The sequence below is a fragment of the Pholcus phalangioides genome, unplaced genomic scaffold (genome assembly GCF_987345545.1).
Source record: "Pholcus phalangioides strain wild (caught in Gottingen) unplaced genomic scaffold, Ppha-v1.0 ptg000002l_1, whole genome shotgun sequence".
NCBI classification, from domain to species: domain Eukaryota; kingdom Metazoa; phylum Arthropoda; class Arachnida; order Araneae; family Pholcidae; genus Pholcus; species Pholcus phalangioides.
This window is the reverse complement of record NW_028301595.1, coordinates 203062-228173: the sequence shown is the minus strand read 5'-3', so window position 1 is coordinate 228173 and position 25112 is coordinate 203062. Positions and strand designations below refer to the sequence as shown.

The following is a 25112-nucleotide window of genomic DNA, read 5'->3' as shown; positions in this document are numbered from 1 at the left end:
AGCAGTGCTGGGCAAATCCCAGGTCACCATTTCAACTAAAAAACTGGTATTGGCTTCTAAAATTTTCTTTTTGTAGTTACTAAATTGCAGGCTGGGGAAAGCACAAAATGGAATTTATTTTATTGCAGCATATGCTAACACGAAAGAAGATCAATATGCCCTGAAAAGTCAAAACAAGCGTTATTTTGGACCTTTCGTGACATTTTTTTTTACGCCTACTGTTTTTGCGATTTGTCCAACGTGCCATAGAACGAATGTGTTTCAGTTGTTGTGATTCAAGATTTTTGGATATTCTCAGTGTTTATTTTGCAAACAAAGAAATAATATAATAATATAATTGCTCTTATTACAGGTATCAAAGATGGGTCAAACATTATCAGAACCTGTGACAGCCAAAGAAACGTCCAGTTGTGCAAATGAGTTTCTGAAAGTTGGAGCATCGTGCATGCAAGGATGGCGAATAAGTATCCTTTATCAGTGTTGTTTGATTTAATGATGATTTGGAAATATGCAATATTAATATCACATTTATAAGTTTCATCCTCATGAAATTAGTCCAAATGGTGTCCCCGGCAGTTTGTGAAAAATATATTTGGGTATAAATTTTTGTCATTTTCTTTTTACAGACCTGCCAACTCTCCAGATTTATTAAAATTTCTCCGGATTTTGGCAGAAAATTAGATTTTACGCGAGCTTTCACGTTGTCGTGGCGTCAATAATTACCGTCGTCGTTAGGGAAAACACCCATAGAGGACAGTCGTAGTCATTTCCATCGAGCATCCGTAAAAAAATCTGTGACCGCGTTTAAGCAACTGGCAAAGATGCGACTTTGTTTACGTAGAATTTATCGCAATTCATTTATCAGGGGCATGACCTTGGTTGCCGAAATTCTTGTATAATCATTATTGTATTCCATTAACAGCTGTCCGGTAACACAAGTTTTTTCGTCAGGAGCTTTGTATTTTGAAGTTTTTTAAATTGTTTCCTCCAGTTAAATATGTCTTCAGAAAGAAAATATAAAACTTTAGGGTCAAGTGGGGTAAAGTGGTCAGGTGGGGTAAAATGGTCATACTGAACATAAAATGGCATAACTTAAGAATTTCAATTGATATTACTACCAAATTTCTGTTTTAACTTTCACTTGCTAGTAGCAAAGTTTTTCACCTAAAATATAATGCCAAGCAACATTTTAGTGGAAATGAACATTTTTTTTGTTGTTGAAGCTCGGGTTTCATTTTTTGAGTGCCTGAATAACTTCTCTCTACCATTTTAGTTGCTAAAACTTTTTATAGATTGGCTGTACAGGGCACTCCAGAAGTATCTCAAGAACACTATTCCATGCACTGGTAAGTTGTAATCATTATACTTCATATTTTATAGTAATTTAAACAATGTGGGGTAAAGTGGTCATAGCATTAGGCTTAACTAACACTTAGTTGCTAGGAGCTATTTTGCCTAACATATAATTGAACTTGTAAGATTTTTTTTTACTCAATTTACTTTTTATTTAATGTAGTTCAATTTTTTTTCTTTTCCAGAGCAAACATGCACTTGGAAAGTAGGTGTTTGAACCTATGTGTGAAAAGAATATACAACAGTACTCTGACATTCTTCCATTAGTATTGTTAGCTGTTGGAAAGAGCATTAGAGTATCATGTGAGCTGCAAGAACATGAGTTAAAGATTCCATATGACTTAAGGAAGATGGATCATTAACAAGTCAAGACAAAAGGATTCTAGAAGAAAATCACGGTTACCATGCAAAGGAGACTAGTATTGAAGGCTTGAAATCTCTTGCTCAATGTTAACACCCCCCCCCCCCACCCCTTTTGTAGATGTTGAACTTTCACAATTCACAACCAAGGGAAGTAAAGATACAGAATCAACTGCATGAGTGGCTGACTTGAATTTAGAAAGTGTCAAAATTAGCTAATATCAGTGTTGTGTCTGATGAGAGACTTGAAACGAGGCATATACTGACTACCTTGCCCTCGTTAATCTCAGCTGTAAACGAAAGGGTAATACAGAGCTCAAGGGCAAAATGAAAACATGTTCAGGATAGAATAGGAGAAATCTTAATTAAGGAAATAGTTGAACTTTGACTGCCACAAAATAAATATGCGAAAATTACATTAAACTCCCATAGCCAAAGAAAAAATTTCTTGAAGATCTGACACAAATCTATAACTATTCAAACTTTATGAAAAATGTCAGAAGGCTGTGTGTGTGGGGTGCTGGTTTATTATGAAGAGAACAAAAACCAATAATGCAAATTATCAGACAAGTGATTAATAAGGATTTATTATCTGTTGAATATCTTGAAAAAGCTTAAATAATGAATTTTTATACCTTTCCAGAAAATAAGGACATAGATGAAATAAGAGATCAGTTGTATTTGAAGATCCTAATGAAGCCGAGCTTTATAACCATAGAGTACATTAAAAGTTATAAATTTAAAAGTATAAAATGATTGTTTGATAAATGTGTTAAATAAAATTTCAATGCCCACTGATTATTTTATTAAAATTTCATTATTATTTGGTATGACCATTTTACCCCATGCACTACTCACTTTACCCCACCCCATAGGGTAAAGTGGTCATAAAAGTGAGGTCTAAAAAGTTGCAGAAAAAAAACTGTTACACTCAAAAAAAATTTTTGAAAAATGTGCTAATATACTCTCTTAGAATGTAATGTAAAATATCAGCCAAAAGATATCCTATTTTTGAAAAACTCATATGGTTATACCTATGGTTATCCTCTTCAAAGATGAAAACACCTCTTTTTATGACCATTTTACCCCACCTGACCCTAAGCTCTATAAAGCTAAATAAAAAGCTTTTAAGAGTTCATATACACAAGATTATCAATCACTGATAGCATCCACAGGGCTCCCACTCGTCCTACTTTCTGGTAAAATGTCCTACTTTCTAGTTTTTGTCTTACTTTTCCTACTTTTTGACCAAATCCTATCGACAAAATTTGTGTAATTGATTTTAATTGAGGAGGAAATCCTTGATATATTGCCAAATATTACAAATGTTGAAGAATGCAATTAATGATTCTGCCAAAGCGGAATATGGTTGCATTAGTTGTCTTCTGTATTTTTAAGGCATGAAGAGGCATAAACAATATTTACAATGCTCAGCAAAGAGCTAGAAATGGAAGTGTAATTTGCATTTGTCAAAAATGATTACACTGGCATTGAACAGTAAAATGTGAACAAATCCCTTTAAAAAATGATGGACAACGCAGTAAAACAGGTTCACCTTGCCTTATTTACATTGGATCTTGTAACCTACACATTTTGCACTGTGCTTTTGAAAGTGGTCTCGAAGGAGCGTCATTCTTAAAAAAACGTACGTCTTCAAAATATGCCGTGCATTGTCAAACAACAGCAAAATTCTTGCCTATGGTTCCACGGTCAAGAAACTGGATTTAGGTCTCCGGAAACCTTTTCCCTGGACATTTTTCGTAGCTGACGTCACCTCACCAATACTTGGCGCTGATTTTCTCAGCAACTTCAACCTAATCGTTGATGCAGGAAACCGACGACTCATCAATTCGTAAACGTCATTGCGGGTACTCGGATCGATCAAGCCCACAACACAACCTTCCATCACTACCATTGGAGATTCTGAATGCAGTGCTTTATTTCAAGAATTCCCGGATGTCTTCAACCCTTCACAGTTCGGTAAAACAGTGAAACATGTGACGCGACACCATATCATCACTCGAGGACCACCTGTGGCTTCCAAGCCTCGACGTCTCGATCCAAAAATTCAACAACAGGTGAAAACCGAGTTTGAATTCCTTTTAGAACAAGGGATTATCCGGCCCTCCAAAAGCCCTTGGAGCTCCCCGTTACATATCGCGCCCAAGGCAGATGGTACTGTACATCCTGTCTGTGATTATCGTCGCCTAAACAGTGTTATGGAATTTGATTTGTACCCGATACCACATATTCAAGACTTTTCCCAAGAATTGCACGGTAAGTCTATTTTTTCTAGACTAGACATCTTCAAGGCATACCATCAAATTAGCATTGCCGAAGAAGATATACCAAAAACCGCAATCACAACCCCTTGGGGTTTATTCGAGTATACAAGATTGAGCTTCGGTCTCGTAAATGCTGCTCAAACTTTTATGCGGTTCATGCATGAAGTATTACGAGGTTTACCATTCTGCTATGTATATCTTGATGATATTCTATGCTTTTCTGAAAATGCAGAAGAACACAAAATTCATTAACAAATATTCCAATGTCTTCAACAGTATCGGTTAGTTTTAAATGTGTCAAAATGCATATTTGGTGTTTCTGAGCTCGAATTTCTGGGACGTGATCAAACCATCTGGTATCACCTCTCGCCCAGACAAAGTACAAGCTGTACTCGATTTCAAGCAACCCGAAACAATTGAGCAATTGCGTAAATTTTTAGGTCTCATAAATTTTTATCGCCGTTTCCTACCTTATGCAGCTGAGACACAAGCGCCACTGCATGATCTATTGAAAGGTTCTACGAAAAAAAAGAAAAGACAAAACAAAAGTTATGTGGTCTACATCAACTTTGAAAGCATTTGAAGATTGCAAAAAGTTACTAGCTGATGCCGCATTGCTGGCACATCCATCCCCGTCTGCCCAATTAGCTCTACACGTAGATGCTTCCGACTATGCTATAGGTGGTGCACTGCACCAGGTGACAGACAATGGTCTTCAACCGCTAGGTTTTTTCTCACGCAAACTTTCACCCACCGAAATACGATATAGCGCATATGATCAAGAACTTCTTGCCGCATATTCTTCCATAAAATTTTTCAGATACATGCTTGAAGCTCGTGAGTTATACTTTTCAGTGACCATAAACCACTGTGCTATGCGTTTTGACAAAAAAGTGAAAAATGCTCACCTAGACAGCTAAGGCATTTAGATTATATATCGCAGTTCACAATGAACATTTGCCATATTCCTGGATCGCAAAATATTTCCGCTGATGTCTTATCACGCATAACAGCAATTTCAGTTCCTGGACCTCTCGATTTTACTGCCATTGCTGAGCAACAAGAGGGGGATAAAGAACTAGAGGAACTCTTAGAGAGCAAATCAGCTTTGCAACTGAAGAAAGTATTTCTTCCAGACGCAGCTAAAGCGCTCTACTGCGATTTGTCAACAGGTGCAGTTCAACCTTATATTCCAGAAAAATTTCGATATGATGTGTTTTGGAATATGCACAAACTCTCGCACCCAGGAATTAGACGTACTATTGATTTGGTCAGAAAGTGATTCATTTGGCCATGTCTAGCTAAAGACTGTACTAAATTGACAAAAAACCATGCCAAAGATCCAAAGTGCACAAGCACACGAGATCTACACTACAATCGTTTGTGGAACCTTCCCAACGATTTCAACATATTCATTTGGATATCATTGGCCCACTGCCCATTTCCGATGGATATTCTTATTGCCTAACAATGATAGACCGGTTTTCACGATGGCCAGAAGCGGTACCTATCCGCGACATCACAGCAACAACGGTAGCTACAGCTTTTCTTTCCACCTGGGTTTCTCGATACAGCACACCTTTAACAGTAACAACTGCCAATTCGAATCGCAGCTATTCCGGGAGCTTTTCAAATTCATTGGAGCAAAACGGGTCAGGACGACTGGGTACCATCCACAGGTGAACGGTATGTTGGAAGAGTGGCATCGCCCTCTCAAAGCCATGTTGAAATGCAACCAAACCCATAAATGGACTGAAGCATTACCTACAGTTCTACTCGGTCTTCGGTGCTCTCTGAAACAAGATTTGGGGTGCACACCTGCAGAACTACTATACGGAGAAACTTTACGATTACCTGGTGAGTTTTTCCAAGCACAAGCTAATTCCAACTCAACTGACGCTTCCGAGTTTCTGCAAATGCTGAGAACTCACGTCCAAGCTTTCCAGCCACGACCAATCAAACGGCATGGAGGACATCCTTCATTTGTTCACCATGATTTGAAAACTACTACTCACGTTTTCGTAAAAGAACTGATAGGGTGAACCGTCCTCTGGAACAGCCATTTGAAGGACCATACAGAGTGATCAGCCGGACCGACAAAGTGTTCAACGTGGACATTAGAGGAACAACAGTGTCAGTGTCAGTCGATCGGCTTAAACCGGCATTTCTCGTGAATCCGACGGTGGAGCCGGTGCCCGTGTCTCCAAACGCACCAACTGCAGTTCCGTCTGACAGACTCACAACTGATTCTGCTGTGAAACAACTTCAAACCACTCGTTCTGGATGTACTGTTTCCATTTTCCAGATCGTGTACAGTGCTCATAATCACTGATGCTGCTCCATAGTACACGATCATCTCTTACTACTCGTGATCACTGGGGAGGGAGTGTGTGGTGTCCCATGCAGACGACCCCCAAAAGTCAGGTCAACGACCTCGAGAGTGTCATGTGATCCCGAGTACTGGAGACGACCGTCTGGAAAACAGCAGCAGCAGAGAGTCACTACACATGAAAGCGTGAGGTTCGAAATTTCTATGTCTGCCTTCCTTTTTTATTAACCAAGATAATCATTATGTTTGTGTTGTCGTAATAAATTATTACATTATTAAATTGTTTATTCCGAAGCTGTGGCTGTGTGTGGTGACTCCGCAAATGTCTTTGGGAGAATGCGAAAAGACCTTTTTGGAAATGAAACCAAGCATTCTACTTTGGGTTTTTTACTACCGCTGAACAATGTTCAGAAAACCTAAGCTGCTCATCAATGGGAATTCCCAAATCGGTGACCCTAGTTGCATCCAGGATAGTGACACCATTCAACTCATAAGAGAACCGTGGGTTGTTCAAACCAAAATGAGCAACACTGCACTTGTCAACGCTAAACGCCATGCCCCATTCATTTTGCCCATACTCCATGGGTGGGGAATCTGCTATAATTGCTACAAACTGCAACAATTTCCAATGCCTGTTACATTCTTCTGCAATTTCCCTTCATTTGCTACATTCTGTTACAAAAATGCAGAAATTCTTTTCTTCCACAATTTTTCGCCACATTGTGCCAAAAATAAAATTTTCCTGTAAGAAACTTTGAAGTTTCATTACAATAGAAGCTGACTTTTTGATGATTTAATTTGTCCTCTCCGCAATTTTATTTCTTGGGGCCGCAAATGAACAGATGAGATGGCATGGGGGGGGGGCGCTCAATTGCTTTTAAAACATACCTCCATCCTAATATGTGTACATTCGTCTTAACTAAACCCCGAAACTTCTCCAACTCCTAATCCCATCTCGTCTGTAATCACAAAATTTGTTAATCGCGACAGTACCCAATTGTCCGGGGGAAAATATGTTGTAAAACAGTTTGTATGTTTTTTTTTTGACACTGAATAAAGTGTTCCAGACTCTGCCACGAAGCTGGGCTGGAAGAGATCTCGGCAATGGGATAAGTCCGGTGGCAAAGTTCTGGCGTTCATTAATTCATTCGGCTGCAAATGAAATCGGCTGAGGCCCCCTCCCCCACAATTTGGCGCCTAGGCTTCAGACAACGTATAAAATGGGACGAAACTACGCAAATTGCAGCTGATCTGCAGAACAAAAAACCTTTCAATCACTGTTTTCAGTTATTTTTTTCCAAAAAAAAAAGTCAACTCCTTTGATTTATTTTTACAAAATATTCAATCAGAGTACATCTGTTTTCACTCCCTATTTTTTACTGATTTGTGATTGCTCCATGTATTTTATTTTCCAGCATCTTTAACAGATTTTCAGTCTCTCGTTTTGCTTCCAAGTCTTCTTTTATTCATTTTCTACTATTCATTCTTTTGATATCTCATTTCCTTTTACTGCATTCACCAGCATGTTTAGTGTTCGATGGAAAATGGTTTCCAGCTGCGCATTAATTAAAATTATTTTGTCTAGACCAGTGTGAACTTTACAGGGGCTCTTCAGCCGCTCGAAGAAGATATAAAAAACTGTAAATTTGGAAAAAAAAATGTTTTTCAATGGTAAAAGTAAATCAGTAACTTTGATAAATAAAAAATATGCCTACAGGGCTCAGCGAGTCAAAAAATGTCAAGAATCACTGGTCTAGACCATGGTCGTGGTTGTTTTGAAAGGTATTTGATGTAAGATTCCAGTGAAGCTTATTTAGGCAGACAAGCAGAGGTCAACAAAATTTCTCAAAGCTTTTCTTTGGGTATGTGGTAGACACTCTGATAATGAAAATAATATGGTAACACGCTAGCATCCCGTGCATCTACAGTGACCATTTTTGTCACATCATTATCATATTCTGCATATCAGGGGTAATTGCATTGGGATCTACAGTTTATAGCCGATTGGATTCTAAAACAGATACAGTTCCATAGGGCGGTCATCGCCCCTTCCAAGATCTGAATGCTATGAGAAACATTGGTCTGCATCATGAAATACGAGATGATATAATGAACCTATGAAATAAATCATCCTAGACCCGTCCTTTTTTTAACGGTCATCCCATGCAGGTTACAGTGCTTTGAGATAGAGAATTTATACTGCAAGCTAGGGGCTTCCACATCTGAGAATGTGATTTGCGTCGGTCGTTAATTTCTGTGACACTCGGGCCACAATTTTTTATGGGTCCCTTTATTTAAAAAATGTATAATATTCCCTGAGCACGCAATCACATGAAGGAGCAATGAATGAATGAACGCCAGGGTCTCTGTCACCGGACTTATCCCATTGCCGACATCTCTTCCAGCCCAGCATCGTGGCAGAGTCTGGAACAAAGTGAGTGTGCACACCTAACAGTCTGAGTGTGTAGCTAGTGTTGTGTATGATATTTCAGTGCTGCCATCTATACTTCAAATTGTGAGTGAAGTGTAATGATTGAATATTTGTAATGTTGTAGGAGCAGGGAATGCTTGAGATTATCACCTGTGCAAGACATCATTTTGGTGCCTCTCTGGCATATAAGCCACATGAGTAAAATTATCTGGAGAAAACTCGCAGATTCACATATACCACGGTGAGAGATAGCATATGCAGTTCAGTCATTAAAACTTTTATCCTGGGCTTTATATTCACTTTACTTCATCACCTTACACATATATTTATTTTATACTATCTGAGTTGTGTTCTAGCTAGATGAAATGAATCGTAAATTACAGTGGTTTCTGCATCATAGTTTGAAAATTTGCAGAAAAAATTTTCATTTTCATTCTAATTTTTGATTTGGAAGATAGATAGCAACATTTGTACACATAACAAGCGCAAAACTTACATGAATTATCTTTTCGTTCCTTTGAAATCAACCACAACGATGGTGTAGACCAGTGATTCCCAACGTGGGCATTAACGCCCCTGGGGGGCAATGGAATGTTCCAGAGGTTTAAAACAGTGTTTAAGCTAAATAAAAAATTCCTTTTGCAAAAAAGTGAAAATGGTGGGAAAAGCTTTAGCAAAATGCTACAATGCTAATGTAATGATTGATGGCTGGATGTCCCCTCATTTCGTACCTCCTGTACGCATTTTTGCGAAAGTGGCTACTACTTCTTTCGCATTCCATGATTTTCTTCCACCGTAGCTTAAACCCTGGGGTAGAAGCTACGGGTATAACATAAGATCCTATGGGTTCGATTGCATTGGGGGGGGGGGGCGATGGGACAAAAAAAAAGTTGGGAAACTATGGTCTAGACAAAGTAATTTTAATTAATTCTCATCTGGAAACCACTTTCCATTGAATAATAAACATGCTGGTGAATAACGTAAAAAGAAATGGCATATCAAGAGAATGAATAATAGAGAACTTGGAAGTAAAACGAGAGACTGAAAATCTGTTAAAGATGCTCGAAAATAAAAGACATGGAGCAATCACAAATCAGTTAAAAAATAGTGAGTGAAAACAAATGTACTCGGATTGAATTTTTTATTAAAATATAACCATTCTCTTGAATTTCTAATAGTTTAATCATTATTCTGTAGTTTAATCATTATTCTGTAGTTTAAATCAAAAATAATTTAATTCTGTAGTTTAGGTTAAAAATAATTCAAGTCTATAGTTTTAATCACTATTAGCCTATATTCTAAGAATGACCCAGGAAAAGAAGTCATATCAAAGTATGTTGAAGCTCACTGAGATAATGATCAAGAGTGAACTTAAAAAGCAACACTTATCACTTTAAATATGAAATGAGTAAATTTTGGTAAAAGAAGCATGATCAAACATATATTCAAAAATGTATGAAAATGAAGAGAACAAAAGCACTACTTTTTTAGATTTGCATCAGCAGCAAAAACAAGAAAAATAACGACTTTTTTAATGAGTTTTAAGCCTCTCCTTTAGTGATTACCAAGTCTACAAGCTAAATCTAAAACACTCATTTTCAAATTATTTTTGAAATCTAAAACACCATATGTGTTACTCTCATTTGTTGATATTGTAGAGAATGTAGAAATATATATATAAATATCAAGAAGTCTCAAAATTTTTTTCTGATTTAAAAATTTGAAAAATACAAAAATATTTCTTCTAGAGAAAATCTCTATGTATTTTGTGCCTTGGGGGGGGGGGGACACCCCCTTCTGAGCTAAAATAACTTTTTTTGAAGTAAAAAGTAATCCTGTGTATGCTACTGCATATACAGTCAAACCTTGTTAGTGCGTCACCCGGTTAGCACGTCACTCCGCTTACTGGGTCACTTTTTGGAACTCCCAATTGGAATTGGCACAGCTATGGCTTACTCCGCTTACTAAGTCATCTTTTTGCTGTCCCAAGTAAGAGTGACTCATTAACGAGGTTTGACTGTATTCGTATAAAAACTGTGTATTTTATTTACTGCCAAAATTTTAAGTGCTACAAAACTGATAAACGCTGCTACAAAAACAACATTTTTGCTGCTACGGAAATAATTTTCATGCTGCAAAAATCAAATTTTCATTTTCCACTCCTGCTATTGCACAGTAATTTCAGCTTGAAAGAGACTAGGTTAGAGTTGCCTAAGCCCTATAATGAGTAACTGGTGTAATAAACTATTAGACTCCCTTGGCTGAACTTAAACCATTTTAACTTTTGGGATGTTACTGCAAAAGAGGGGCGAGCTTGACCATTTGCTTTGTAATGGTGGGCAACGGCATTTTCCCTTAATTGCTTGAGTAAAATCATTAGAAAAGCAGGTGAAAGCTATCAGTGCCTCCCTGTCGTTCACACCATCAATCCCATCCCCATCTCTTCTCAATCACTCTCTCATCGTCACGCTATTTGTATAATCTTCATTTTTTGAAACACATCGTATAGCATCTATATATTTATTCAAGAATAAAAGTACTGTATGCTATAGTACAGCTTCTGCTTTTTTTTCTCTCTCTCTTTTTTTTTTTTTAAGATCAACATTTTTTAAACACCAACTCATGTATACATTTAACCCATTAACGCCGTTTGGTAAGAAAATTTGCCATTTTAAATTTTAAGTTTTTCTTTGCCAATAAATGGTGGAAGTGGTTCCACTAGAATATTCATTTTTCTTTTAAATAATTTAAATTTTTTTACTAATTTCGTGTATATTGTGAAATATAAATTAGTTTTCATTGCCTGAAACATTTACAACAAAACAATTTTTGGTATAATCACTCCCCAATGACAACTTTAGTTCGAGAATATTCTCAGAATATTGAGTGAAAATTCACCCCTACAACTTTTCTTTTTTTAAAATTTCAACTTTGAAATAAATTAAACTGGTTTGAAATATTTCTTCAGCTGATATTTCTATTTGTTCAGAAAGTGCATAGAATAAAGGAAATTAATGAAATGTCTATAATTGCAAAATTATAATACGGGAAAGAAATGTGTTTTTATTCAAATAAAAATTTGGCAATTATTAAAATGTGTAAACTAATGACAAAAAATGTTTTTTTTTGGATTAAAGAGTAGTCATAATTGGAGCACAGATTTTTTTTCATAATCACTGTACTGAAATTCACCACGTTCCAGCACTTCTGTATTTCTAAAATTTCCATCGAGCTTAGGTTTTGATGTACCTTGTTAAATCAGGAAACTGTTACTTTCAATAAGATGTTTTATGTGTATGGAAAATGTCCATAGCTCCTACTGAACATTTATATCCGTTCATTTGTAATATATATATTCCTTAATGAATTTGTCAGATATGGAAGATGCTCATACTCATTTGCTTTCATTAGCAGATGATAAAGACGCATCATTTTTTGCAGTATATGATGGGCACGGTGGTGCGAAAGTAGCCCAGTATGCTGGTAACAACCTGCACAGAAAAATCGCAACACATCCATTGTATAGTAAGCAACTCAAAGTTTTAAAATAATTGTGACAGTGTTTTTCAAATCAGCATTTAATACATATACACACACAGCCAGTGATTCTTTTTTTTATAAACTCAAATGGAACATTGTTTAAGACCATAGGAATAGCTCATAAAATCCAGCATCGAATGTGCATATTAACACACACAATTCTTGCTAAATAAAACATTTAAAATAAGTTTATTAGTACTACATATTATTTAAATAGCTGAATGTTATGAATCCATTTATTCTTTTTTACACAGTTGTGACTTACACAGCAAAGCTGGTAAGTCACAAAAATTTTTTAATACACAGGAATACTTTAGCTAGGGCTCCTTGAAAACCCCATGCTCACTCATCTGCCATCTTTGAGCATAAGTGTGATGTCAGTATTATTGCTGTAGTAAATTGTTGTTCCCTCTCTGTCATACTTTTTTTAATGATTAGGCATCACTTGGAATGCCAAAACCAGTTCTTTGTTCAAAGATGGAGGATGGTGAGTAGGGCTAGGATTTGTGTGACTGCATATTTTTTATGTATTTTGAATATCTGGATATTTTTACACTATAGAGCATTTTTTCATGATTTTCATCAATTTTAAGGCATTTTTCATGATTTTCATTAATTTTAAGGCATTTTTCATGATTTTCATTAATTTTAAGGCATTTTTCATGATTTTTATTAATTTTAAGGTATTTTTCTTGATTTTTTTAGTAAATTTTAGGGTATTTTGTATGATTTTCAGAATTCAGGCATATTTTAATATTTTAGTACATTATTTTGCATTAGAAATACAAAACCACAACAGGCAAAATGCCCAACGAGGTGGAAAAAGATGCCCACATATGGATGTCATATATTTCTAAAATACAACAAACCAATTAAAAATACAATTACAATAACTAGAAACAATATATACAGGATAAAATATTATACAATGCCCATAAAGAATACTTATGGTTGTCTTATTCTAAGTATGTATAGCTCCTCGATTTACCCCAACATGTTTTCCGTATTTCTTTTTAAACATGTCAATTGTGTTACAATTTACTACCTCCGGGGGTAAGCTATTCCATTTATTAACAACCCTATTAGAGAAAAATTCCCTGCGACACCATAACCTTGCATTGTCCCTCACCAATTGATACTAGTGTCCCCTTGTAAAAGCAGTATTGACGACGTATTGGTAATTCATGGTCTATCCCAGTTATTCTTAACGTGGGCGTTAATGCCCCCTGGGGGGCGGTGGAAGCTACGGCGGGTATAACATAGGTTCCTATGGGTTAGATTGATTTGGGGCGCGATGGGAGAAGAAAATTTCTGAAGAAGGGGGCGATGGGGCAAAAAAGGTTGGGAAACTACTATCCCAGCAGTTCTCAACTGGTGCTCCGCGGAGCCGTTGGGGCTCCTTATACACTCTCCAGGGACACCGTGGTCGCTCGAAAAAAAATTAAAAAAATAATTATAAATACACTGCTGGCCACCCAAATTGCAACACCAAGAAAGACAAGAGATATCGCAACAATATTTATTTTGTAGATAACATGTTGACCAAGCATCAAATGATTAAATTTATAGACTTCTGTGAAGTGTGGTTCCTGCCAAAATCAGTAGCCAGAGTAGCCGCCATTGTTGGAGATCACCGCTGCCACACGCCTCGGCATTGATTCAAAGAGACTGGATGTGTTCTTGGGGTACAGCAGACCAAGCAGCTTCCACGCGTTGCCAAAGTTGATCTGGTGTGGCAGCTGGGGATGTAATCTGGGTCAATCGTTGAGCAACCATGGACCACATGTTTTCTATCGGCGAAAGATCCGGAGATCGAGCTGGCCAGGGAAGCAATTCAATCTGGCGATTGACGAAGAATCTTTGCACAATGCGTGCCACGTGTGGTCGTGCATTATCCTGTTGAAATATGGCTGTGGACAAGCCCTGAAGGTAAGGAAGGACAACTGGCTCCAACACCTCGGAGATGTAGCGCTGGCTTTTTAAAGTACCGGCAATGCGTACTAGAGGAGTGCGAGAGTGATATCCAATACCATCCCATACCATAATACCCGGTGCAGGACCAGTGTGGCGGTGCATAACGCAGCTGTTCAGCATCCTCTCTCCACGGTGTCTCCAGACTCGAATCCGACCATCGTGGTGTTGCAGACAGAAGCGTGACTCGTCAGTAAAGACAATTTCATTCCATTGTGCCGTCCACATCCTTCTTTCATCGCACCATTGGCGGCGGAGACGTCTGTGGTTCTGCGTCAAGGGTAGACGAAGCAATGGACGTCTTGCGAACAGACCACTCTGCTGTAAACGGCGTCGAATGGTACGCACAGACACTGGATGATGCGGTATAGACTGAATGTGCTGTGCTATGGTTCGTGATGTGGCTGAGCGATCCGTCACTGCCATACGCACAATACGCCTGTCATCACGTGAAGTGGTGCACTGAGGTGGATGCGATCGAACACGTCGGTCCGTTGTACCCTTCTGCATCCAACGATCACATATCCGTATTACAGTTGTTTGGTTTCGTCCAACACGACTACCAATTTCCCTGCAAGATAATCCACAATCTCGGTAGGCCACTATCCTTCCTCTGTCGAACTCGGATACTTGATCAAAAGATGATCGCTGTTTTCTACAAGGCATGATTGATCGTTTTTTTGAAAAAACCACAAGAAAAACACAATTGCCGTACTTCAAATCGTCGAAATCTCCAAGCCTTAAATAGCGCTTTGAAGTGGCGCCACAGGCGCGCGTGATGTGCGTCTGCGCTGAAATTCTAATCATTTGCATATCTCACCTCCGCTAATGCATGTTGTAAATTTCATATTATTTGCATGCTTCCTTCAGGGTGTTGCATTTACGGTAGCCAGCAGTGTATTTTTAAATAGTAAAAATACATCATTAACTTTGATAAATAATTAAGAAATTGGCCTACGGGGCTCCGCCATAGAATTCTTTACTTAAAAAGGGCTCAGAGAGTGAAAAAAGGTTGAGAACCGCTGGTCTATCCTATCCAGCTGTTGGAAATTTTTAACACTATGATCATATCTTCCAGACACCTGCGTTCATCCAATGTAAACATATTCAATAAATGAAATCTCTCTTCATAACTCAAGCCGTGTGTGCCAAAGAGGACATACGTAGCTCTTATCTGCATCCCTTCAACCAAGTCTGTCCCTCTGTAGGTATGGTCACCAAAACCACTTTAGTCCAGGGCGAACAATGTTCAGAAAACCTAAGCCGCTCATCAATAAGAATTCCCAAATCGGTGACACTAGTTGCATCCAGTATAGTAAACACCATTCAACTCGTAAGAGAAATGTTGAGAAAAAATTGTTGTTTGAACCAAAGTGAGCAACCATGCACTTGGCAACGCTAAATGTCAGGCTCCATTCATTTGCCCCTTCTGAAATCCTGTTTAAGTTGATATGAGGCAACTTCCTATTGCTTTGTTTCCCAACTACCCCAATTAGATTCACATCATCTGCAAATTTGCTAGCAATCCAATCGATATCCTGATCAAGTTTATCAATAAAATGTGAAAAAGTATGGGGCCAAGGACACTTCCTTGAGGAACTCCACTTGTGACGCCTGCACAATCATAGAATTCCCCGTTCACCATACCCCATTGTGGCCTATCTCTCAACCATGATCCTATCCAATTGAGCAAGTTGCCCCCAATCTCGTGTAAACGCTTCATGAGTTTACCATGTTGGACCCAATCGAATGCCTTCTGGAATTCGAGGTAAACAACAGCTACATTTTGCCCTTACCCGAATCTTTAGTCACGTAATCCTAGAAGCAAAGGAGGTTAGTCACACATGACTTCCTCTTCCAGGACCCATGCTGATTACCCGACAATACATTTTTCTCGTTCATGCACTTCACCACTTGCCTTAATTTCCAATAATTTCCAAAATTTCATAGAGTGAGCTTGTCAAATAGAGAGGATGATACCTGTGCAGTAGAGCCACCTGCTTCTGTTCCATACACGTATTATTAGTTTTTTTCTCCCTCTCTCTACAACGCCACGTACGTAAGTATGTATGTAACCTCAGCGATGAAAGAGTGCCTTTTTGTTCCCTTTCTTTTTTGTTCTTTTTGTAAATATTGTTTGTAGTTGTGTAAAAAGTCAGTCTAACAGACGTGTCCGTGTGAGAAGGTGGTGTTTTTGTGTCTTTTTATTGTAAGGGTTTCGTTCTCGTTTACGCACCTTTTTGAGCCCCACACAAGCTATTGACAGGACATTCAGTCCATGCATTTTCGTCCTGGATTCCAGAGATCCTGAATTTTCGACAATGGCGTTACTGCAGTTGAATCGTCAGTGCGGGTCATTGAAGGCGAAACTGATATTGTTGGAACATTTCTTGGAATCGCTAGTTGAACCCGATGATGGAGTTGGCGTGCAGCTGCAACCTCTTCTCGCGCAATTGGACTTGAAGTTGGAAAGTCTTTGGAAAATGGTTCCAGAGGTTGCCAAGCTCCGTGAAAGCTACTATGGTGTAGCCGAAGATGCGGAACTTCCTGCCATCGACAGACAGCTATTGGAACTAGAAGAGCGGATTGAAAGGAATCAGATAAGTTTAATTACTTACATTACTTCATTGTCTAATGCCTATAGTCATTCTTTTCATCGGCATTAGCTTTACTATCTCGAACATTCAAAGCCAACCGGTTTGTCCTTACCGACAGTTTCATTGCCTACATTCGATGGCAATATAGAAATTTTTAATAGCTTTAAAAATTTTAAATTAAAAGTTTCAAAGTATTATGAGTCGTCATCCCCAACTAAGTGACAATCACTGCGTTCATGTCTCAAAGGTCGTGCTCAGTACATAGAGACTTCAGATGATTTTTATCAGTCATTGTTGAAAGCGTTGGCAGAGAGGTATGAAAATTGTCGTATTCTTGTCGACACTTACATTCAAAATATAATAAACTTTCCTAAAATGTCACACGAAGGATCTTGTAGCCACTGTGAACAGAAACTTAAGAGCTCTAAAGCAATTAGATTTCGATAAAAATAAACTGTCAGATCTTATATTATTTAATCTGATTATGCAGAAATTAGACAAAAATACTGTCACGCAATTTGAGCTGACTATGGGAGGTCAGAAAATTTCTACGTTAGATGAATTCCTTCAGTTTCTGGAGAAAAGGAGCCAGGTGCTCAATTTATTGTGCAAGAGTGTTCCAACCAAACGGAAAGGGCTATTGCAAAGTTTCCAAACTAAGAATTGTATAATATGCAAGGATCAATTACATGCAATTTATAACTGCCCTAAATTTAAAGAATTGCCCATGAACAAGAGCAGTTTTTTTGTGCAGCAAAAAAACACAAGCTATGCATAAATTTTCTGTGCACTTTGCATATGGTTGTGTTGTGCAAAAGCAAATTCAAATGTTGCTGCTCAATCGAATTTCATTGCTAGTGAAGCAGCCATTCTTCTCAAATTGAAAAAAGAAAAAGTGTGTTCCGATAAGTCGGTTGAATGACTTTGCGTTCAATGTAAAATCTCGGATTTCTGCCCGGATTTTGGATCGCATGGGTGAAAACCAGTGGTGTATAGATTTGTTAATTGTGCCAAAAATAACAGATGTTACTCCATTTAAATATCTAGATGTTACACGGATAAATATTCTGGATAACATTTCTCTGGCAGACCCCAATTTTCATAAGCAAACAAAGTTCAACTGCTACTGGGGGCAGAAGTGTTTTTCCAGTTCCTGAAATCGAACAGAATTCGTCTGGAAGATAACAAACTTTTGTTGATAGTAGTTTTGGGTACTTGGTTACGGGCAGCATTCACCTTTCCAAAAGACTGTCACTTTGCGATGCAAATCAAAACTGTTTTTTGACCATGGATACATTGCATGATTCAATCAAGTCTTTTTGGGAGATCGAGTCAGTGGAAGACATCAAACCACCCGCGAGTGAAGAGTTGAACTATTGTGATCAACATTTTCGAGCCACTCATTATAGAATGAATGATGGGCACTGTGTGGTGAAGATGAAATCAGATGTTTCGGATTCTATTCCATTGGTGGATTCCAAGGATCTAGCCACTTTGAAGTTAAACCAACTTTGGAGAAGGTTGGATAGAAATCCATCAATGAAAAAATTGTATTGTGATTTCATGAATGAACATAAGGAATTGCACCACATGGTAGAAAAAATGAATCAGGATTCTACAACTACAACATATTATTTTTTGCCTCATCATGGGGTATACAAATCTGAAAATGTTAGCTCAGAATTGCTTGTTGTTTTCAACGCAAGTGCTAAATCTACCAATAGGTACTCGCTCAATGATTTTCTGCTAAATGGAGGATTTATTTTCAATCATACTGAGATTTCGAAGGCATTTGTATGCATGCTCTGCAGATATATGTAAGATGTTTAGGGAAATTAAAGTGAACTCTTCTCAAACTCACTTGCAAAGAATTCTTTGGAAAGAGCTCAAGTGACCCTGTCAAGATTTACGATTTACAGACTGTGACATATGGTATATCCATTCAAGTCTCATTCTGAAGAAAAGAGTGTCAAAACTTTGGGCATGAATTGGAGTACTTCAACTGATGCATTTACCTTCAAGACTAACGCAAGAATAGCTACCAGTTACACCAAACGAGCAGTGCTCTCAGAAATCACACATATTTTCGATCCTTTGGGATTAGTTGGGCCAGTCATTTCAAAAGCAAAGATTTTTCTACAAAGACTTTGGCTTCTCAAGATAGGCTGGAATGAAGTCCTTCCTAAATCTCTAGCTGAAGACTGGCATAAATTTGTTTTGTCTCTTTACTTGATAAAAGACATCAAAATTCTGAGATGTGTTGTGACAACTTGCCCTGTCAAATTAGTATTGCATGGATATGCTGATGCTTCAGAAGCAGCATATGGAGCTGCTGCATATCCTCAGAGCATTTCTCAAGATAACACGGTGGCCAGTTGTCTTCTGTGCAGCAAGTCTCGCATATCTCTTATAAAGACTGACTATACCTTGGCTAGAACTCTCTGCTTGCCTACTACTCACACAGTTAACACAGAAGTGTCTCTCAGCCCTTAAACTCAAAATAGATGAAGTGAAGCTTTGGTCAGACTCTACTATAGCTTTTGCGGGGATACATAAGCCACCACATCAACTCAAGACCTTCGTGGCCAATCGAGTCGCTCGTATCCAAAGGCTCACTCAAACTTTCCAGTGGAGTCACTTTCCATCTGATCTTAATCTAGCAGATTTAATTTCTCGTGGACTTGATTGCAAGAGAGATCTGGTGGACTTGATTGCAAGAGAGATCTGGTGGACTGGACCTCAAGCAGTGATGATGGAAGCTGAGATGCCTGAACTTTCTTGGGACAATATTACTGACTCTCAATACTTGAAAGAAATTAAGATTTTGAAAGACTCTAATTTAACTGTTGTAAATAAAAAAGATTTCCTGGATGATCTATTGAATGTTACTAATAATTTTTCTAAACTTATTAGAATTTCGAGTTTTGTTTTTAGGTATGTTGCCAACTCGAAAGGCTCACAATATAAAATTGTAGGACCTGTTTCACCTCTGGAGTTCCATACTGCAAGAAAACTATTGGTAAAGTTAGCACAGGCAAAAGAATTCTCAGGTGAAATTTCTCATTTGTCCAAAGGTATTCTGGTCTCTACGAATAGCAAGGTAAGATCTCTGAATCCATTTCTGGATTCTGATGGTTTGCTTAGGGTTGGAGGTAGACTTGATCAGTCCGATTTGTTGGACTATTAAAACGGCTATTAATGTTTTTGAAATGAAAACATTTTTTGACAGACAAAATTTTGATTAGAAAGAGAAACTTCATTTAATTTGTATTAATGGAGCTCCTTTAAAGCTTGGTAATACATCTGGTTTTGCTAATTTGGTGAAAAAAATAAGCTCTTCCAGTCATTGTCTCTCATGCAACATTTCATTTGCATACCCGGATTATTTTTAGTGTTTTCCAACATTTATTCGTTTGAACGGATGACAACAATAAAAGACAAACACTTAAATTTTCCACTTTAACCGACTGACGGTTTGAGGGTGTTGAGAAAATCTACTTGAAAAAGGTTCAGGTAATTGTCACAAAACTGCTTCGAAAAAAATCCAACAATTTTTCCTTCCCCCCGTACAAACAGCGGGATATCGGATTTAGTGTTGTGTGGTTTAAAATTTTTGTTCCGCCCACTGTTGAATGCTTCTTTGTAGGAGAGGAAAAGAAAAGGTGTGTTCTCTCGTAAAAGGATTCAAACTAAGTACAATACTTGGCTATTTGTGAGCTCGTCTTTTTTTCCCATTCCTCTGCCAACGTATTTTTTACTTTCAAGTAAAGATCTGGGCAAAATGGAAATGATTACACACGAGCGCTGATTTGAACAACTACCAAATTATTTTACCCGAAAATGTCAATAAACTTACCGTATTCCCACGCATTGGCCGGCATGCCGTAAAACACGAGGGGCACCAGCTTTTTGTATGTTGTGGTCTTGGCCACTTTCAGCATGCCGGAAAAAGTGAAGTTATAATAGGATCACAGCATGCATTCAGCTGAATCAGTGGATTTTCCGAATAAAGTTGATATATATGTATATATTTTTCTAAATCACACTTCCTCATTTTCAAAAATCGGTTTTCTTTAAATATTAAATTGTCTCGTTTTTCCTCAGGAATAAATTGAATCTATGCATTATCTTGTGTTCATAAAACTTTGAAAAGAAAGTATTTTATTTACATAGTTCCTGAATTTTATAACTCTATGCCATCTGATATGAATTCAACTGTCAGCCTTCATTCATACACAGGGCCGCAACTAGGGGGAGCAGGCGGGTCTCGTACCCCGTGCGCTGAACCCGAGGGGGTGTAAATTTCATTCTGAAACCTCTCCTTTACCATTACAAGGGGGCGTAAAAATGCGCGCTTGCCCCGAGTGACCAAGCATCTAGTTGCGGCCCTGTTCATACACATGTATAGAAGACTAATCAAATTTTACCTTCTTTTAATTGCAGTACCGACATTGAACAATATTTTTGATTCTCTCTGAAATGTTTCATTTCCTTCTTCCTCCCATTCAGTTATTCATTCTAATATTAAATATTAAACTGTTTGTTTTCACTAACATCCAGTAAGAGCCATCATTGTTGGCTCCGTGGATGTGTATAATCTATTTTCCTGATAAGAAATTAATAAAAAATAAAGATATTCAAGAATTTTCCAGAATCCGTGAATCGAATTTATCGGCATTCCGGAAAATACGGATATTTTCAGCATGCTGGTCTGCTTCACTGTTTCCCGGCATGCCAGCTAATGTGGGGGAGTACGGTAATTATTTTACTAAGAAATTAGTTTTTCTCACTAATTGAATTCAATTGCTGTGGCCCGTTTGATCGTTAAATTTCTTCCTAAAAACATTATTGTGCAAATAAATGTTATGTTAGGTTATTTGACCTCAAGACCTGTAAGACCTTTCTATTATGTGGACAATGGTGCTATTGGAAGAGCCGTAGCCAGAAATTTCTTGTGGGTTGGGGGAAGGGAACTGAGAGTGCAGTACTTAGTCAAGATTCCACAATATATAAGTAAAATTCTGGCATTTAGGGGGATGACTGGCAGTGGGGGTGAAGCCAGAGGGTGCAGTGAGTTCTCGAGTACCTACAGTATTCTGTACCACTGATCTGAGCACCCCAAAAATTCATTCAGGGATCAATAGTTTCCATGTAAAGCTCAAGTCAAGCACCCACGGTTTCGTAACTCTTCCGACGTATCTAATGGCTGGGCCACCAGATCACTATCTTAGATGGAAAAAAAAAAAGTCAGTCAACCATTTGGATGTTTCGTTTGTACAATGAGCACACATTTTATAAGAAGTGTGATAAATGACCAAAAGATACAATAAAAAAATTGTATTTTATTTTTAAATTTAAATGTACTTTTTTTTCGTTCAATGTTGAGGCATTGTGCTTGATCAGCACGTACAAACTTATCATGTCCTGTCACATAAATGTGAGGAATTGATAGATGAGCTGCACATTTTTTTTTGTTGTACGGAATGCTTAATCATAAGCCGTTGCTCAGCGCCTCAGCTTTTACAGCACAATACTTTTTTACTGGATTTTCACCCGTGGCCACTTAGTATATTCTAGAGCTACTGTGTCGTCACGTGGACATCATTCTAGGCTCTCATCACGAGCATCCAGGTTTATACCTCACTGGCGGCAGAGTGGTGGTCTACCGAAGTTCGTTTTCTGTGGTTTTTAAACTTAATGAACGGTTACAGCAGCGGTTCTCATCCTTTTTTTACTCGGGAGCCCTTTTCAGTATATAATTTCTATGGCGGAGCCCTGTTTCACTCGAGGAGCACTTTTTGCACATACTTTTTATGGTAGAACCTTGTAGGCCTCTTATTTTTTATTTATCAATCAAAGTTACTGATTTGTTTTATTTTCCTCGAATCACCGCGGAGCCGCTGAGAAGTGCACATGGAGCACCGGTTGAGAATCGCTGGGTTACAGGTTTATCCTGCTTGAAAGTTCGAATTTACTCATGACCGGTCAAAAATTTGATAACATGCTTATATTTATTTCCACTTCCAACTGTTTTTTTTAAATTCTTACTATAACCGATGAAATTAAAAAAAAAAAGCCACACACGAGTCCCCTTGCCTTATTTATTTTTTAGAGCATTGCTCAGCGAAGCGTTGAACAGTGATATAAAAATGTATATATTTGTACAAGTACTGGTACTAGCTGAAAATTATCAACTAAGCAATGAAATGTTGCAGAGATTGAATACATGCGTGGATTTAGGTATTGCAAATGAGCTGCATTCTCGATTTCACTGAACATTAGCATGGCATAGTTTGCAAAGCTAATAGAATTTCATACATGTTATGTACGCCTTACCACAAATGTGATGCGCATACGTTCGCCCAACTCTGGTTCACAAGTATGGGCTGATCCAGGCATAGTCCGGGGGGTGTAATGTCTTCATGGGGCCTACATGATAAAATTCTGGCACACAATAATTTTCGAAAGTATGTAAATATGTAAGCTGTTACTTCCATCGAAATACTGAACCCCCCTTCTCGAATATCACTTTGCACGCGGGAGGGGGTGGGTTGGAGCGATCTTGGCATCACTGCCCAGCGTATAACCTTCACAAGAGGGAAGCTCACTGGACTCTAGAAACAGTCTTGACAGACACTATGACAGTTTTTGTTTATAAAATTTTCGCTTCCACTATAAATTTTTTCAAAAAGAAAATAGTTTGTATACTTAGAAATGTGGTTAAGTCTGCTGGGTGAGGTTAGGGGCCCAGGCAAAGGCGGGGGGCCAAGAAAGCAAGAAGTGAGAAGAAAACATGGTCCAAAGAGGGTTACAGGGGGTAGGGTGAAGGAGATAAGAAACACTGGTATCAATTATACTCTGCGTAAATAAACGTGATACTGTATTTTTTTGGTTTTCTGATGTAGGGCTTTCCAATCACATCGGATAATTGAGGTTCAGCCAAAGGCGGGGGGCCAAGAAAGCAAGAAGTGAGAAGAAAACATGGTCCAAAGAGGGTTACAGGGGGTAGGGTGAAGGAGATAAGAAACACTGGTATCAATTATGCTCTGCGTAAATAAACGTGATACTGTATTTTTTTGGTTTTCTGATGTAGGGCTTTCCAATCACATCGGATAATTGAGGTTCAGCCGTATCGTACTTGAGTAGTGATAAAGAGGTAAAGATAAACAAATGAAAAATAAAATTAAAAAATGTCGCCTATACTGTAAAAAATTAAAATCACTGTAAAGCCAGGATGTCACAATTCGGGGGGGGGGGGGAATCCTGTTTATCTCTATCTTGCATTTAGTGTTTCGCAGTCAATGAGTTTTAATACGATGTAATTTTTTTTCATGCCAAAATAAAAGTGAATGCCAGTACATATCCTACAATCAAGCGATAAGAATTTCTATAATAAGATAAAGACATGCCTTTTAGGTGGGGCATTTCTTGCTGAAGAGCAGCCTTTTTTATACTTTCTGAAAATTCCTCTTCGTTTACAAAAGGATTAAGGCTTCTTTGAACTGACTATTCGAGAGCTGCTTGTCAAACGTCTATCTGCTAAGTTAATTGAAAACTGTCCCCTCCCGCCGAAGAGGCAGAAGCCATTTTGTCGTTTTCAACGCCCAGCGCTGTTGCAAGTACAATGGTCATTTTGTGGAGAAAAGAGAAGGGCGTATGCTAAGCCAGCTTAGTGATTCTTTATGGGGGGGAAAGCAAGGCAGTATATTTACGGCCAGGACCATTTGGAAGTCGAAAAGTTCACACGTAAAAATACGGCCTAGACCGTTTGGAAAGCATCAACTTCACACGTACATATACGTGCAGAACCGTCAGTCGGTTAACATTTATTTAGCAATATTAATTTTTAAGTTTTTCATAACAAAAGGTTTAGACTTGATTATCTTGGCAAAAAATTTCTCCTTAAAAACTTAGTATTGAAAGTTCAACAAAATGGTTTGTTCTCACCGGTTCAGTCCATCGTGACATGCTTCACATTGCCACGACAATTACAACTTCTAGGTTTACAAGAACAGTCTGGCCATCTCCCAGCAGTACAGATACAGCAGGAAACCAGAGTTGATGAGTCCAAGGACAACATGCTATCTGTCTACATTGTCCTCTATGGCAGCGATTCTTAACCGGTGCTCCACGGAGCTCTTGGGGCTTCTTGTGCATTCTCCAGGGGCTCCGCAGCCACTCGAGGAAAATATAAAAAAAACCAGTAAAATTTTAAAAAAATTATAAATATTTTTAAATAGTAAAAA

General features: G+C 38.1%; 1 protein-coding gene across 1 annotated transcript in view; it reads left to right on the top strand.

Moving 5' to 3' along the window:
* The window catches only part of LOC149089020 (putative protein phosphatase 2C T23F11.1), an 87556-nt gene that overhangs the window by 7201 nt on the left and 55243 nt on the right, over positions 1 to 25112 (top strand). The window contains exons 2-3 of the mRNA XM_089236686.1: positions 353 to 464; positions 12134 to 12283. Coding sequence (XP_089092812.1) covers positions 362 to 464; positions 12134 to 12283 — 253 coding nt within the window. The 5' untranslated portion in view covers positions 353 to 361. The remainder of the gene's footprint in view (positions 1 to 352; positions 465 to 12133; positions 12284 to 25112) is intronic.